We start from the raw sequence: 15,300 nt of genomic DNA, 5'->3' as shown, positions 1-15,300 counted from the left end.
TGAATTTTAGATGTTTTAACAGTGGTCACCTAATTTATGTTTGCTTTTTCACTTCAGGTACCCCAATCTGAAGTCAGTAAATGAGCTAATCTACAAGCGTGGTTATGGCAAAATCAATAAGAAGCGAATTGCTTTGACAGATAACGCTTTGATTGCTCGATCCCTTGGTAAGTTCTGTTTGGGGGAAAGTTTGACCATGCGATAACTTCCTATCCTCTTGTGGCTGTACATTTCTCACTATTGTGAATTTTCATATATTCCCTGTGATTCTTGATTAAGCTTAAAGAAAACGTAAGGCATGGTTTCATTAGCTTGAACCTTATCTTCGTAAAGCCATGCATTTACCTTGTTTATTTCTGGTGTGTTTTTATTTCACAGCCTACATTTGCTCTTGTTGGGTGTCCTAAAGTCTAACAATTAATTCAAAACTTTTTGCAACTTTAATAATCTTAACCTTAAAATATTTAGGTAAATATGGCATCATCTGCATGGAGGATCTGATTCATGAGATCTATACTGTTGGAAAACGCTTCAAAGAGGCAAATAACTTCCTGTGGCCCTTCAAATTATCTTCTCCACGAGGTGGGATGAAGAAAAAGACCACCCATTTTGTAGAAGGTGGAGATGCTGGCAACAGGGAGGACCAGATCAACAGGCTTATTAGAAGAATGAACTAAGGTGTCTTACCATGATTATTTTTCGAGTCTCCTCAGCTTAATAAACAGTACCTGCTCTCAAAATGAAAAAAAATAAATAAATAAAGCATGACTTTAATGCATTATTATGATATTAAATGGAGAAACATTTACATAGCCCCTTCATAACTGTAATATGCCTTAGTTTTGTTTGCCAGTTTATTTCTTTGTTATTTACTCTACAAATATCCCTTGAACTTGAGGAAGAAAAGAGAAATGGGAATGGTTTCTGTTTTACTTAAATTATAAAATCAGAGATGGCAGATGATTTATCCAAAGCCCAGGCAAGTAGGAAAAGCTCCTTCCTCCCTTCCCCTTTTCCAGAATAGAAGAGAGTTGACTGGTTAACTTTGCAGGACTTAAGATGATCTTCATTTTAAATAATCTGTATTAGCCTCCACTGTGGTAAGATGTGACTGGGATTTCAAGGTTTCCCCTGTCTATACTGATTTACCTAAGTAGGACAGAGATTTCTGGGGCACGCCTGCCGGTGGAGGGCAGTAGGTCACTCAACTAAGAGAGCACAGTATTGTTGAGAAAATGACACCAAAGTGGTCATCTGGGATGCTACTTCGATTTTGGTAAATAACTTTGCATCAACTTCTCAAGTTCTACCTCTCAGTGGAGAAGGATGCTAGAGAAAGATACCAGGCACGGTAGCCTAGTCGGCTGAACAAATGGAGTTATAACCTTAGATTTTGTTTTCGTGATGACTAAGCTGACCAGGTTTCTTCTTTGTCCTTGCACACTTTATGCTTGACGAGATGCTTAAGCAAATAGAATAGGCGACCGCTAGGAGGTACCCAAGCTATGCGTCGCCGCCGAGGAGAGCAGAAATGGCTAACAGCGACTCCCTCAGCTCGGTGGGTCCAGGCGGGTGGCGCTTTTCCAAGGTCGGGGTTGCGATAAGCTTATCGCTTATCACAAGCAAGAAGAGCAAGAAGGACGTCTAAGAACCAATGATCCTTTAATCCAAAAGGCCGCGCGCCTCCAAGGCAATGTGACATCTTGAGGTCTGGTGTTTGGGCACCAGCTGCCTGCACATCTGGATGCAGCAGTGCCTTTCCTTGCAGGGAGGAGGCGAGGCGGAGGACCCCGGAGTGCACGCACCTCCTCGTGCGCGCACTCGCTTGCGCCCGTGAACGTGTGTGCGTGTGTGTGTGTGTGTATGTGTGTGTGTGTGTGTACGCGCGCGCGCACACGGGCCGCGGCTACAGGACCGGCTAATGGGGGTGGGGGCCCAGGAAGGAATAAATCTCCGCCAGCCTCCTCGCGCCTGGCTGCGGGTTAATATCCAACCAGTTAGGGAAAGACAAGGGTGACCGCAGCAGGGTGACAGCCCGGGCACACCGGCCGCGTGTCGAAGGGTCAGGATATTAGCCAGTCTCCGCGGCACTCAGGGACTGATATGTTTCTACTGGCGGGGGCTGTTGTTTTTTATTGTCTGCCGTTATCTCCAGGGCACGAGTGAGGGGTGCGCGCTCTGGGCGAGTGTCGCTGCTCGGATCGGGTCGAAGAGGCAATTTTGCGGGTGGGGAAGGGAGGGGGAGACCTTGATTTCCACCAATCCCCGGGCGTTTGTCTGCGAAGTCCAGGGCGCAGCGGAAGGCTGCGGCGCGCCGCTGAATTAACTGATGAGAGCGAGTTCTTTTCTTCTCCGGGAGGGGTGGAGAGCGAGGGTCCTGGCGGGCGAGGCGGAGGAGCCCGGGGCAGGATAGCGGTCCCGGGCCGCCGTGGAAATTTCCAAGGACTTGGCGCGGCGCAGAGAGCGCGTCTGGGGGGGTTGCCTGGCGGCGCAGTAGCGCGGGAGGCGGCGAAGGGCGCAGGAGCATCGCTTGGAAGGGGACAAGGGGACGCCACGGGCCAAATGTCTGGGAGAGAGCCGAGCCTTCTCCCGGACCCTCGCCGAGGGCGGCCGTGATGCGGCAGAACCGGCCGGAGCGACTCGCCGCCACCGCTGTCTGTGCTCTCGGAGACCCCAGCGCCCGCCTTCTGCAGGGGAAGCGACCATGGCCATAGATCGTGACTTGCCCCCCAGCCACTTCCCCTAGAAAGAAATCCTTGGAAAAGTTGCATTTAAAAAAATCCTTGCGCTGACCTTTGGGGCCGACGGGGAAGAAGAAGCGTGCGTGCGTTTGCAAGCAAGAGAACGAAAGGTGTGTGTGCATGGGGGGCCGGCGGTGGGAGACCCTCCGCTGCCACTTCGCCTAGCTTTGTGCTGAGGCCCCGGCCCCCGCCCCTGGGACGCCGGGGCTGCGATGAGCCCCTGCGGGCGGGCCCGGCGACAAACGTCCAGAGGGGCCATGGCTGTACTGGCGTGGAAGTTCCCGCGGACCCGGCTGCCCATGGGAGCCAGTGCCCTCTGTGTCGTGGTCCTCTGTTGGCTCTACATCTTCCCCGTCTACCGGCTGCCCAACGAGAAGGAGATCGTGCAGGGGGTGCTGCAACAGGGCACGGCGTGGAGGAGGAACCAGACCGCGGCCAGAGCGTTCAGGTACTCCTGCCCTCGCGGCTCATCCCCTCTAGCGTCCTTTCCTCCCCCAGTGCAGAGGACAGGGTCACCGGCGAGGACCGCCTTGCACCGCCTCGCAGGGGCATCCCTTTCATCCGCTCTTCCATGTCCTTTCCCTCCATTTGTGCCATTCCCAACCTGGAGACTTTAGTTAGGGTCCCTTCCCCACCCCTGACCCCCAGAGATGTGCAGACACCTGCTTTGCGCAGGTAAAGACTCGACGCATTTCTTCAGAAAGCGGAGTTTTATTTAACAATTTACGGATAAACAGAGGGAAGGAGACCCCAGAATAACTTAGTCTCTTGCACTTAATGAGAATCTATCTCTTGGGCTCTGCAGACATTTGAAGCTGTAGGGAACAAGAAGCAGGTAAAAGGCATCTCCCCGAGGTGGGGTGCACAGTTGGTAACATAAATCCCCAACGTCGGAGCGATGGGCAGTGGAAACATGGACGGATCCCGCAGCTTTGCGCAGTGTGCCCACAGCAAATGCATAGTACTGACTGACGTCCTACTAAGAGACGATGCTGTGCAGTTTTTGTGTTGAAATGTCAAACAACTTTCTAGTATTATTATCTCATCTTGTTGACCACATATTGATTCTTCAGAAGGATGAGTAACTTCCCCAAGGTCATTACTTTTGACCTGTGGGTGCTGGATTTTTCATCACTTAAAGCTCCAAAGCTCCCAGCTCTTTTTATTGGCTTAGACTGTGTGGATGCCTCTGGACGATGGGAGATGTACTTTAAGTAGGCACCTGAAGTCAGAAAACAAACAAAATCCCCAAGCCAGGTTGGAAATCAGAACTCTGAGGATCACTCAGAGGTTGTAGATCCGCTTCCTTTCCGGGAATTTTAGATTGAATGTCTAAAAATAAGTTACGGCAGCAGGGGTTGTGTAGTTAGATTGGAGGGAAGGCAGAGCTGCTTCCCCTTCCTCTCCACCTCCACAGGCGTGTTGAGGGAACATACGGGTGCTTCCACCACTGCGAGGTGCCCCTTTCACCTTTAGTCCCTGGGGCTGAAGATGCTGCCCTTGGCTTCTTCCTGTGATTGTAGTGGTCTGGGTGGTTGGAAATGCTCTCCTCTGCTCTGCAGAGGATCTTTCTAATCAGTGCAGGGGCAGGTGAGTTCTAATGTAAACATTTTTCACTACAGTTATTTACAAATATTCAGGAGCATCTATACATTTTTAAAAACTTTTTAAACCTATGGTTTCCTTCTCCTTCTCAGGCCTCCTCCTGGAAAGAGGGTTAAAAAGATAACAGAGCCAACTTGTTTAGAGGAAGGCAACTGCATTCTCCTTGGAAGGGAGGACTTTCCTTCTGTCTTTTTAGAACTCTACCATCATTGAATTTAAAAATAACTCCACTCTTCCTAAAAGTATATAAGGGTTAATTTTTTCTTTCCTTCACAGTATTGACTGTGGGACTCAAAAGCAGGCAAAGGCATCACATCCAGCAATTATTTTCCCTAAAAACAGAAAGCACTTTCATTTCAAGTGATCTAAGGAAATGAGTTAAGAACTTCCCATTGGTTTGCAATGAAAGAGTCCATTTTTTTAATATAGGAGGAGGAATAAAGAAGCCCTGTTAGAGGACAGATTTCTTGTTAGAGGACACAATCAAGTGGAAAATGCTTCATATTCTGAGAAACACAGGCTGATAGTTTCTGAGACACATTTGTTCCTTGCTTTCTGTAGCCTGGAGCAATCTTCAATGTGTTTGGATGTTATTTGGTCTGGTCTTTATGTGCAGGGAATTACTTATTAAAATCCATACACTATAAAAACGACCTAACCACATATCCCTCAAAGTTAGTGGCTGTAAAACCATGTAGAAGGCACCATTGCTTGTTGAAATAAGTTTGAGCTTCAGAGTAGAATTCTGAATTTGTACACTGAGTATGCTGTGACTAGATAAACAGCAGAGAATCTTTGGCAAGTTACTATATTTTTTGAGTCCTGGCTTTCTTGTTTATCTATATTGCAGAGTTGTTAGAAGGTTTAAATTTTTAATAGAAACTGATGCCAAGTATCTGGTACATTGTGTACCCAGAAAATGGTTGCTTTATAATTGTTATAAATTATAATCTCTGGTATATGTTACAACATAAATAAGGAAATCTGGTCAGCCCATAAGAATTTGGAATATTTCTCCTGCCAGATTTACAGGTAAACATTATTGGTCCTTACCCCTCTCCCCAACCACGTACACTTATGCTAATGAACAGGGACAAGACATTTTGAAAGGTGGGAGAAGTTTCATAGCTTGAGTTAATTATTTTTTTACATGCACATTTAATGTTCTTTAACATTCGGATTGTTAGTATATGGCAGTAGTGTTTATTTGTTAAATATTAGACCGGTCAGTCAGAAGCCATTATCATGTTAAGAAGACACAACTTTGACAAACAAGCATCTGTTTTTCTCCAGTCTGAAACATCTTCTGCATAAATACGAATATATGCACACAAATGCACAAGGTGCACTTATATGTGGAGTTTTATGTGAATTTATTCACAAATCATGGAATGGTGTCATATATGTATAAAAATATATATGTGTATACATATGTAAATACAAACATTTGCAATCAGTCAATTGACCAATATTTCATGAGTGACTACTCCGCATCAGATACGTGTTAGGCCTTAGGGGATTGCAGTGAATAGAATGGATAGATTGCCTCCTCTAACAACTTGCCTCCTAGCAGAGGATGATTGACACACAATGAAATAAATACGATGACAAAATACGGTTAAATTCTATGAAGAGAAAAGAGAGTGTTTCCCTATGTTTATAAACACCAAAATTTAAGATTTAATTTTGCCCTCTGTGCCTCCATTTACTTTTGTAATTTTCTTCTTCTTCTAGCTCAGTACTTGATATGTACTGAATTCTCAGAGGAGAACCTTGTCAAATTGCATAGGAGATGGCAGAAAGAAAGTAAGAAAGCTGTAAGAGTTTTGAACAGAACAGGAAGTTTTCCTAATGTTTATGTGGTGATAGAAAGATGAAGGAATCAATAGAACTTATTATAGAAACTTTCTTAATTCTTGTTGCTTTTGATTAAGTGATATTGTGGGAAATGCCAAACCAAAGTAGTGTTTGTTTCTTCCTTCAGATCCTCATCCATTTCATTTGCTCCTCAGAAATGAACCTGAACTCAGAATTTATGTGCAAGGCTTTATTATTGGCATGTGACATGGTAACAATAATAGTAACAATTAAACTAGCAAGTTAGTAGGTGCTTATTATCTGCCTGACACTATGCTAGCATGTATTGTCTCATTTAATCCTCATAAGAATCTTGTATAAATGGATATATCATTATCCACTTTTATGAAAATGAACATGCCCTGGTCTTCAAGGGAATTGCTATAATCCCATGGAAGAGACAGATAATGTATATAATTAACTAACTGGAAATAGGGCCATCAAAGAGAGGAAACATAGCAGAGTGAAAATGTTATGGATTTGGGAGCTGTCAGAACATGGTTGGAATTCTGGCTGTATCCCTTTCCAGTTGTGCAATCATTGGTAAGTCCAGCTCTCAGAGCTTTAGTTCCTTGATTTGTAAATTGGGGCTTGTAAGAATGTCTTACAAGTTTCTGGTGAAAACTACATGATAGCATATAGACAGCACCTGGAATGATGCTTGCCACATATCTCTGTTTAATACGTGATTGGTGTAACAACAGAAACGCCAGTGAGTGCTGGGGACGCTCCCACAACATGACATTTAATTCTACTGAAGGGAGGGAAATCGGGTTTCAGAGAGGAGGTGGTGTTTGGAGTAAGCCTCTAAGGATGGTAGGGTGGCATCGTGGTAAGAGGTGAGGATAGAAGTATATGCCAGGCAGAGAGAACAGCAAAGATCAAGGCGGAGAGATTTAGAAGTGCCTGGTGTGTTTACTGTATGGAAAGTTATTAAGTCACCCATGGAGACCACCACAGAAAAGTGGGCTGGGTAGTAAGACGAAGCCGGGAATCTTTGAATGTATTTAAGGTGTGGCTCATTAGAAATGGACAAACATCAAGGATCTAATGGTACTGGCTGCATGTTAGCTATCAGCAGAGATGACACATCACTGTTACCAGTGGGTTTGGGAAATAGAATAGAGGTTAATACAGTGAAGTGGTTGTTTTGAAAATTCTGTCGACTCATTGGGTGGTAACCATTACTCTAAGCAGTCAAGTTCTTTCTTTTTCAAAATTCTGAACAAACGACTACTTTCAGCAGTTCCACCTTTATGCGGCCTCTTTTATTTCCCTATTTTTGAATCCAGGGATGTTAAAAGCTCAGAAATTTCCATAATTGTCCTGGTGGCAGGAGAAGGGCATTGGGAGTGGAGGGGATGAGCGTAGGTGCAGCCACCTGTATGGATAAAATGTAAGTTTGGTGTTTGTAAGTTGGAGATTTGTGGAATTCACTTTGAAAATGTAGTTTAGGAAAAGAGGGTTTAATAAGTTTTGGTGCTCAAGAAAATATGCTACAGTTATGTTGCAAATTTACAAACGTGGAAAAAAATCTCATCAGCAATAATCGCAATAACAAAAATCAATCACTAACATTTATTGGATATGTAAAATATACCAGGCCCAGTTCTTAGCACTTATATATGTTTTTTCCCCCAAAGCAACCTTATAAAGTAAGTTTGCGTATGTTCCTCGTTTTACAGATGAGGATATGGAGGTTTAGAGAGATCCATGAACAAAATGATCAAGTTTGATTTCCAACCTGGAGCTATTTAATTCTAAACCTCATGCTTGTTCCCTGCTAATTTTGGATAAATGAAGCAATGCTATATACATCTCTCTCATGATTTGGCTCTGATTACTTCTCCAATGTCATCTTTCATCAGTTTTTCTTTTTATTCTTTGTTAATATTGGAATAATTATGGTTCCTGAAATAGGCCAGGCTATATTGGGTTTGCTCGAGCCCTCCCCTCCACCTGGAATGACTTGACTTTAAGGCCACATCTTCCTGCCTTTCACCTGGCCAGTTCCTTCTCATCTATTGACAGTACATTATAGTGGTTAAGAGCAAAGGTTCTGAAGTCAGCTGTGTTCAAATCCTGATTCCATCACTTGCTGTGTTGTTGAGCAGATCAGCCTTCATTGCTCATTTCTCTATCTGTAAAATGAGGCTTCTTAAAGGATTGTTGTAAGAATTAGAATAGATAATGTGTTTAAAATGCTTAGAACTATTTCCAGCATATAATTAATGCTCAGACTTATTAGTTCTCCTCAAGGTGGCTTCCCCTACTCCTTCCTCCCTTCCCAGGCTGTGCTTAGAAGCTTCTCCTCTCCGTTGTCTTTATACCATGCACATATGCTTGTAATCCTTTCAATTATTCTAAATACCTACTACTCTGTGTCTAGCACTTTTACTACAGGATAGGAGATACTGGGTCTGTAGCTGTGAACTGAAAAACATTTTTGCTTTCTTGGAATTTATAGGATAATGATGAGAGACAGAAAATAAACAGAGAAATATACAAATGACTGGTAGCAACAGGTGCATTAATCATGATGTATTAAAAATATGAGTGCACTTGCCTGCCTTCCCTGCTAAATTTTAAGTTTCTTACAGACAGGAACTGTGCCTCATTCATAGTTGCCTTCCCAGAGCCCAGCATGGTCCCTGGTACGCTACATTTTGCTTAGATATTATGTGCATGAATGTTTAGGAAGGTGTGGAACCAGATAGCCACCCAATCGGTCAACAGATATTTAATGAGACCTACTGTGTGTCCAGCACGCTGTTTGGCAGGGTAGCAGATCAGAGGAGTAAGCATCCTTTATATTCTCAAAGAGCTCTTACTCTAGAGCAGAGGTTCTTAGTTTCAACCCTCCTGACATTTTAGGCTGCATACTGCTTTGTTGTGGAGTGCCGTCTGGGCGCATTGTAGAATGTTTACCAGCATCTCTGGCCTCTGTCCACTAAATGAGACAACCAAATATGTCTCCAGAGTTGGCAAAATACCCCCTGGGGGGAAAAGTGCCCCTGACTGAGAACCACTGATTTGCAGGAACAAAATCTGCCCAATCGACAGGATTTAAGAAACCTTGAAAGTATGCGTAATTAAGAACTAAATTTGGAAACTACAGTATAAATGCTTTGATTGTTTAGAGAAAGAAGCTGTCTCTGTGGGCTCAAGTTGTTAGAGAAGGCCTCCTGGAAGAGGACTGAATGAACTGTACTTGATAGATAGGTCTTGGTTAGGGAAGGGTCAGGAGAGAGGAGGCGTTTTAGGATATTTATATAAGCAACCGACTCTGTTGAAAGTATATGTAAGAGCTATTTAAGATTTTCATGAATGTTCCCCTTAATCCCTGGTGAGAGGGGTCCATGCTCTGTGTGCTATACTTTAAGGGGCCACATCCTTCTTTTTCTCTGGTTTCACCCTTTCTCAATGAGGCAGGGTGTTAATGGGACCTTTCTAGACCCTGAAATTTCCTGCCCAAATGACCCAAGTCTACTTCCACAGCCTGCCTGCCTGCATGGGGCATTTTCCCCAATCTTCTTCCTGAGAGTGGCTTGCCCCTTGGTGTGTACAATCCTAGGCCACACATCAGAGGGGGCAAGGGACGACTAAGGGACAGCTCTTTGAGGGAGACGTTGTGGAAGGAACTTTGATATGGGGCTGTGGAGCTGACATATGCACATGATATAGGCTTGCCCTGTGTCCCCAGGTTGCAAGACCAAACTTCCTGGAGTTTCAGGAGTCTAAATGTGAATCTGGCATTCCAGATTGTTTTGCAGGTTTATTTTTCCAGGGAGGAGAATAGAACATGTTTTATCGGTTTGTTGGTTTGATGATAACTTCTCAATATTAGATACACTTGTACTTTTGTTCTCTGCCTTGCAAATGGAGGTGGTTGGAGAGTTTTGGTCTGTATTGTATAATCAATACTCAAGTGAAAAATTATAGTGGGGTTTTTTGTAACTTGGGAGTCTATCAGTCTTCATTTGAGAGAAGAGTGTTTTAGGAAACTAGTTGGATCAATTGAATAATTATGTAAGTTAGTATAGAGTGTGGTCAGTTAGTCTTTTGACAAAGTTGTGAGTCATCTTGGAAATAATGATACTATGTATCATTAATGCACTCTCTCATGATGGATTTGATAGACTTCTGGTAAAATAATCTATTTTAGCTTCTCATTCTGACCTGGCTCTATCAGGAGCTGTGTGACCTTGGGCAAGTTACTAAGCTCTCTGTACCTTTGTTGCATCATCTGAAAAATGAGTATAATGTGCTAATCTACTTCATAGGTTTGTGATGATAATTAAATCAGATAACAAATGTAGAATCCATAGCCATCCTCACCTGGCTGGGTGGGATGACAGGAAGCTTGTTCTCACCTGGAAAATGTCTGGACTTTGGAGTCCCAGAGATCAGGATCCAGTCTTGGTTCTGTCATTTATCAACCTTGTGACATTGAAAAATTTACTCGGTCTTGCTGAGCCTTAGCTGCAGGTGGCAATAGTTACCTTGAGAGGATTAGTTGTTGGATAATTGCTAATTATTAGTCCATCATGAGGAGAAAATCCATGCCTTTGGACACATTCTGTGCCTATTAATTGCACTTTCTGTAAAAGAATATCTGACAATGAAATGTGACCTTGTGACACACCCTCTTTTTTCACGGAATTAGTGCTGAGGGTGCTGTACTATGGCCTGAAAAATTTTATGGAAGACAACAGAGTCCAGCAATCAATCAACTGATTTCAATCATTCATTCAACCACGTTTGCTGAATGTCTACCATGTAGGTGCTGGCAATACAGTGATGAATACAAGAATGTGGTCCCGGATTTAATAAAATTTATAATCTAATTAACAGCAGTTCTTCCATATCTGTGGGGTTTTTTTCCCGTGGTTTCAGTTGTCCATGGTTAATTTGGTCCAAAAATATTAAATGGAAATTCCAGAGATAATTCGTAAGTCTTAAGTTGTGCTCTGTTTTGAGTAGCGTGATGAGATCTCGCTTTGTCCCACTGCATTTTGCCTGGGATGTGAATCTTTCCTTTGGTCAGCGTCTCCACACTGTTGACACTTGCTGCCCATGAATCATTTAATATGCATCTTGGTTGTGGGATCACCACGCTTGTGTTCAAGGAATACCTATTTTACTTTACCAATGGCCCCAAAATGCAAGAGTGATGATGCAGGTATATTGTTATAATTCTATTTTATTATTGCTATTATTGTTAATCTCTTACTGTGCCTAATTTACAAATCAAATTTTATCCTAGGCATGTATGTATAGGAAAAATAGGAAAAAACGGTATACAGGGCTTGGTACCATCTGAAGTTTCAGACATCCACTGGGGGTCTTGGAATGCGTCCTCCACAGATAAGAGGAGATTCCTAGTTTCATTCCTTAAATCAGTAAGAAACTGAGTAACGTGGGGTTCCAAGTCTTACAGTTTGACTGTTTTGGATAATGATAATGAGCTTTGAAGGAATCGATTTTTTCCCCTTTCTGTTGAACTGTGTTGTAGCTATGGCATTGCATGAGAAGGAAGCAGCCAAGACCGTAAGAGCTGTGTCACTCTAATTAGGTGCCAGGAGGAAGTGGAAATGAATTCAGAGTCACACATTCTCCATTTTTCAGATCTTAAACACAGAATACACTACCAGAGATTTCCAGGTGACCACAATGAGAAAAGGGCCTTTTGTCCCGCTCTGTCTTGCCTGGGATGTGAAATCTTTAGTTTGTTTCCATTGTTGATAAAATAAACATATATAGTATATGATTTTATGTACCCCATGTTCATTTAAACAGTTCATAGTGTTATATTATTTGTCTGATTTTGGAAAGAATACATATTTACTATAGAAAATTTTTAAATGTAATGAAAAGAAGAAAAAGCCTACTCAAATTCCCTCACTCAGAAGTACTCATTGTAAACAGTCTCTTTTATGTATGTTTGTTTGTATGTGTGTATTTCTAAATTGTATGTATTTTGTGTATTTAATTTTATATCCTCTTTTATTCACTCAAAATTATACCTTTAGTATTTTCTCATATAATTAATTAATTTTTAATTTACAAGCTTGTGAAAAAATAGCTTTATAATTTTTTATTTTGGAAAAATAATTATTTATTTTCCAAGTATTACCATAAAAAATACTTTTAAAAAGATTGTTTATGCTGCTGACAGATTTACGTTAGACTTCTTTTCTTTAATGATTTCTTCATGTGTATTTGTTGTATAGCTGAGCACAGGAAATTAAAAAGCCTCTTTAAAGATCTGTACTTTCTCAAGGTTGATATTTAAAGGATAAAAGCAACACTATTTTCATTTGTAAAAGTAATTGACATTTAACAAACATCGCTCATATTTTGGTTTATCTTCTTCTGGATCATTCAATGCCAATGTGTGTATAAATGAAGCAAAAATATAATGAATTTGACGGTACATTGCAAATATTTTTCTAGTGGTAGTATATGCAGTCTACATTATCACTTCTAATGACTCTAAGATTTTCTATTGTTAGGATAGATACAAATTTATTTAATTAATCTACTGTCATTGGATAGTTACGTTGTAATTTCTCACTTTTATGAATAATTATGTGGTGACCATCCTTTTGTGTATATCATAAACATGTGCTTATAAATTTCTAGAATTAATGTTTTCACACTTTTTAGTTTGAAGTGCCAATTCTCTTTTTAAGATCTTTTTAAAATTTTTGTTCCTTGAGTTTATTCAGTGCAAGCATTTATGCTACTACAAGCATTTCTTCCATGCCATTAAACATTAGCCCAGACATATATTTCAAAGTTTGCATAATTTTCTGTCATATGAATATCATTAAATATATTTAACCAATGATCTTTGTTGGAAATTTAGTTTATTTACTATGTTATGGTCATGAATAACACTGTCATTTGATGACTTTAAGTTGGCTTAATTCTATGTTGGTATTTTTCTTTCTTTTTTTTTTCAACTTTTAGTTTAAGTTCAGGGGTACATGTGCAGGATATGCAGGTTTGTTTCATAGGAAAACATGTGCCATAGTAGTTTACTCCACATATCATTCCATTACCCAGGTATTAAGCCCAGCATTCATTAGCTGTTCTTCCTGATACTCTTCCTTCCCTCACCCCACCCCTGACAGGTGTGTTGTTGTTCCTGCCCATGTGTCCATGTGTTCTTATCGATCAGCTCTCACTTATAAGTGAGAACATGCGGTGTTTGGTTTTCTGTTCCTGGGTTAGTTTGCTGAGAATAATGGCTTCCAACTTCATCCATGTCCCTATGAAGGATATGATCTCATTCCTTTTTATGGCTGCATAGTATTCCATGATATGTACCACATTTTCTTTATCCAGTCTATCACTGATGGGCTTTTGGGTTGATTCCGTGTCTTTGCTATTGTGAATAGTGCTTTAGTGAGCATATGTGTGCGTGTATCTTTATAATTGAATGATTTATATTTCTTTGGGTTTATACCCAGTAATGGGATTACTGGGTCAAGTGGTATTTCTGCCTCTAGGTCTTCGAGGAATTGCCACACTGTCTTCCACAATGGTTGAACTAATTTACACTCCCACCATCAGTAAACACCAATTCTTATATCTGGCATCTTTGGTTGTTCATAGAAAATCTCTGGCTTTGGCTAAGTGCAGATTTGGGGTTTTCCCTCTTTCAGTGTGCATAGTGATTGCATAAATAGCAAACATCCTGTGATTGTTAAATTAAATGATACAATTTCCCTTAGGTGGATTTACAATAGGCCAGGCAACGAAAAAAGATCCCCATACAACTGGATATGTACGGTGGCAGGTAAACCCTTCATTCAGGATTGCAGAGACCCAGCTATGAGGAATTTATGTAGCGCAGTGGTATATGTGCTTTTATTTTTCATGGTTATCCTCTCCATTACAGTACAGTTGATAATTAGCATGGTGTTTTATCTCCATTTAAAAAGCAATAGATTTCTTTCTTCTAAGACTTAAGCAATGAAATAAAACTGTGATTTAAAAAGGAAAATGAACTTTTACTTCATGATAAGGCAGAGATTTCAAGGTAAAAGAAAAGTGTCCTAGATAAAATGGAAATATTATGTTTAACAACTCTAATTGTAAGAGTCATTTTCCTATTTACTAAAATAAAACGTCCTCAGCTTGAATCTGGAGCAGATCGTACCCACCTGGTGAAGGGTGGAGGTGTCGTAAAAAGGTACAAAAATTCCATGATGATATTTTGTTGGGTCAATATTTTGGAGGTCATGTGTTGGTGATTACGACGACATTGCCAGATATCGTCTGTATTGTGTCCTTCTGCTCCCTTGCACCTGTGTGAAATGGCTCTACATACTGTTGCTTTGGTGCTTTGGGGCTAGAAATGAAGTCTTGTTGATATTTGTCTGTCTCAAGTCCCTGGTCACAGCCTTACTAAATGTCTAATGAGTAGTGGATGAATAAAAACATCAGATTGTCTGAAAGACTGGTAGACAGCTGTCTGAATACCTTTTAGGGGCAGTTTCATTTATTGTCTATTATTAAGACTCTAGGCTCTAAATATTCACTACTAATTCATTTATTCACTCCTTCATTCCTTTATTCAACAAATATGTATTCGATGCCTTCTATGTGCCATGCACAGTGCTAGGTACTGAGAACAGAGTGATACACCAAGAGGATGCGGGCCTTCCCCCATACAGCAAACAAGCATGTGGCACACGTTGGGAAAGAAGCAGCAACATTCTCCAGTCTCTCCACTTCTTTATATGAAAGGAAAAACAAATACAGGTTTGCCTTAGCTTTTCAGAACTTAGCTATGTCTGTCTGTGTCTGATTCAGTCCAGAAAGGGCCCAAATCGCCACTCTGGTCCATTCAGTGTGGTGCCTGAATCATGACTGCGATGCCAGAGGTTTCCATCTAGTTCAGTGGTATGATATCTTTGGACTCTTGCTAACCTATGCAACATGTGAAATGCTGGAGAGGAAAAGCACTTTAAAACCTTGCTGAAAGATACATGAGCCCATGGGGGAACACAAAGCTCAATTACTGGTGGAATCAAAGAGACAGAGGCAGGCTGGCTTGGATGGGCATTGCTCACTTTGTAAGCAG

The 15,300-nt window shown here is 41.4% G+C and overlaps 1 protein-coding gene and 1 long non-coding RNA gene across 3 annotated transcripts in view; both read left to right on the top strand.

Moving 5' to 3' along the window:
- The first annotated feature begins 54 nt into the window (after positions 1-54).
- LOC105521128 lies at positions 55-750 on the top strand. Its single transcript, XR_001003228.1, has 2 exons — positions 55-167; positions 469-750. It is a non-coding gene; the product is annotated as an uncharacterized LOC105521128 (long non-coding RNA).
- Positions 751-2,471: 1,721 nt separating this feature from the next.
- The window catches only part of ST8SIA1 (ST8 alpha-N-acetyl-neuraminide alpha-2,8-sialyltransferase 1), a 137,121-nt gene continuing 124,292 nt past the window's right edge, over positions 2,472-15,300 (top strand). The window contains exon 1 of one of the 2 annotated variants that reach the window (XM_011955159.1): positions 2,472-3,189. In XM_011955159.1, coding sequence (XP_011810549.1) covers positions 2,954-3,189 — 236 coding nt within the window. In that variant the 5' untranslated portion in view covers positions 2,472-2,953. The remainder of the gene's footprint in view (positions 3,190-15,300) is intronic. The other variant, XM_011955166.1, reaches the window with a different exon arrangement.

The sequence above is a fragment of the Colobus angolensis genome, unplaced genomic scaffold, assembly GCF_000951035.1.
Source record: "Colobus angolensis palliatus isolate OR3802 unplaced genomic scaffold, Cang.pa_1.0 Scaffold11, whole genome shotgun sequence".
Classification (NCBI taxonomy): domain Eukaryota; kingdom Metazoa; phylum Chordata; class Mammalia; order Primates; family Cercopithecidae; genus Colobus; species Colobus angolensis.
The sequence above is the reverse complement of the archived record's forward strand: the minus strand, read 5'-3'. Positions and strand labels throughout refer to the sequence as shown.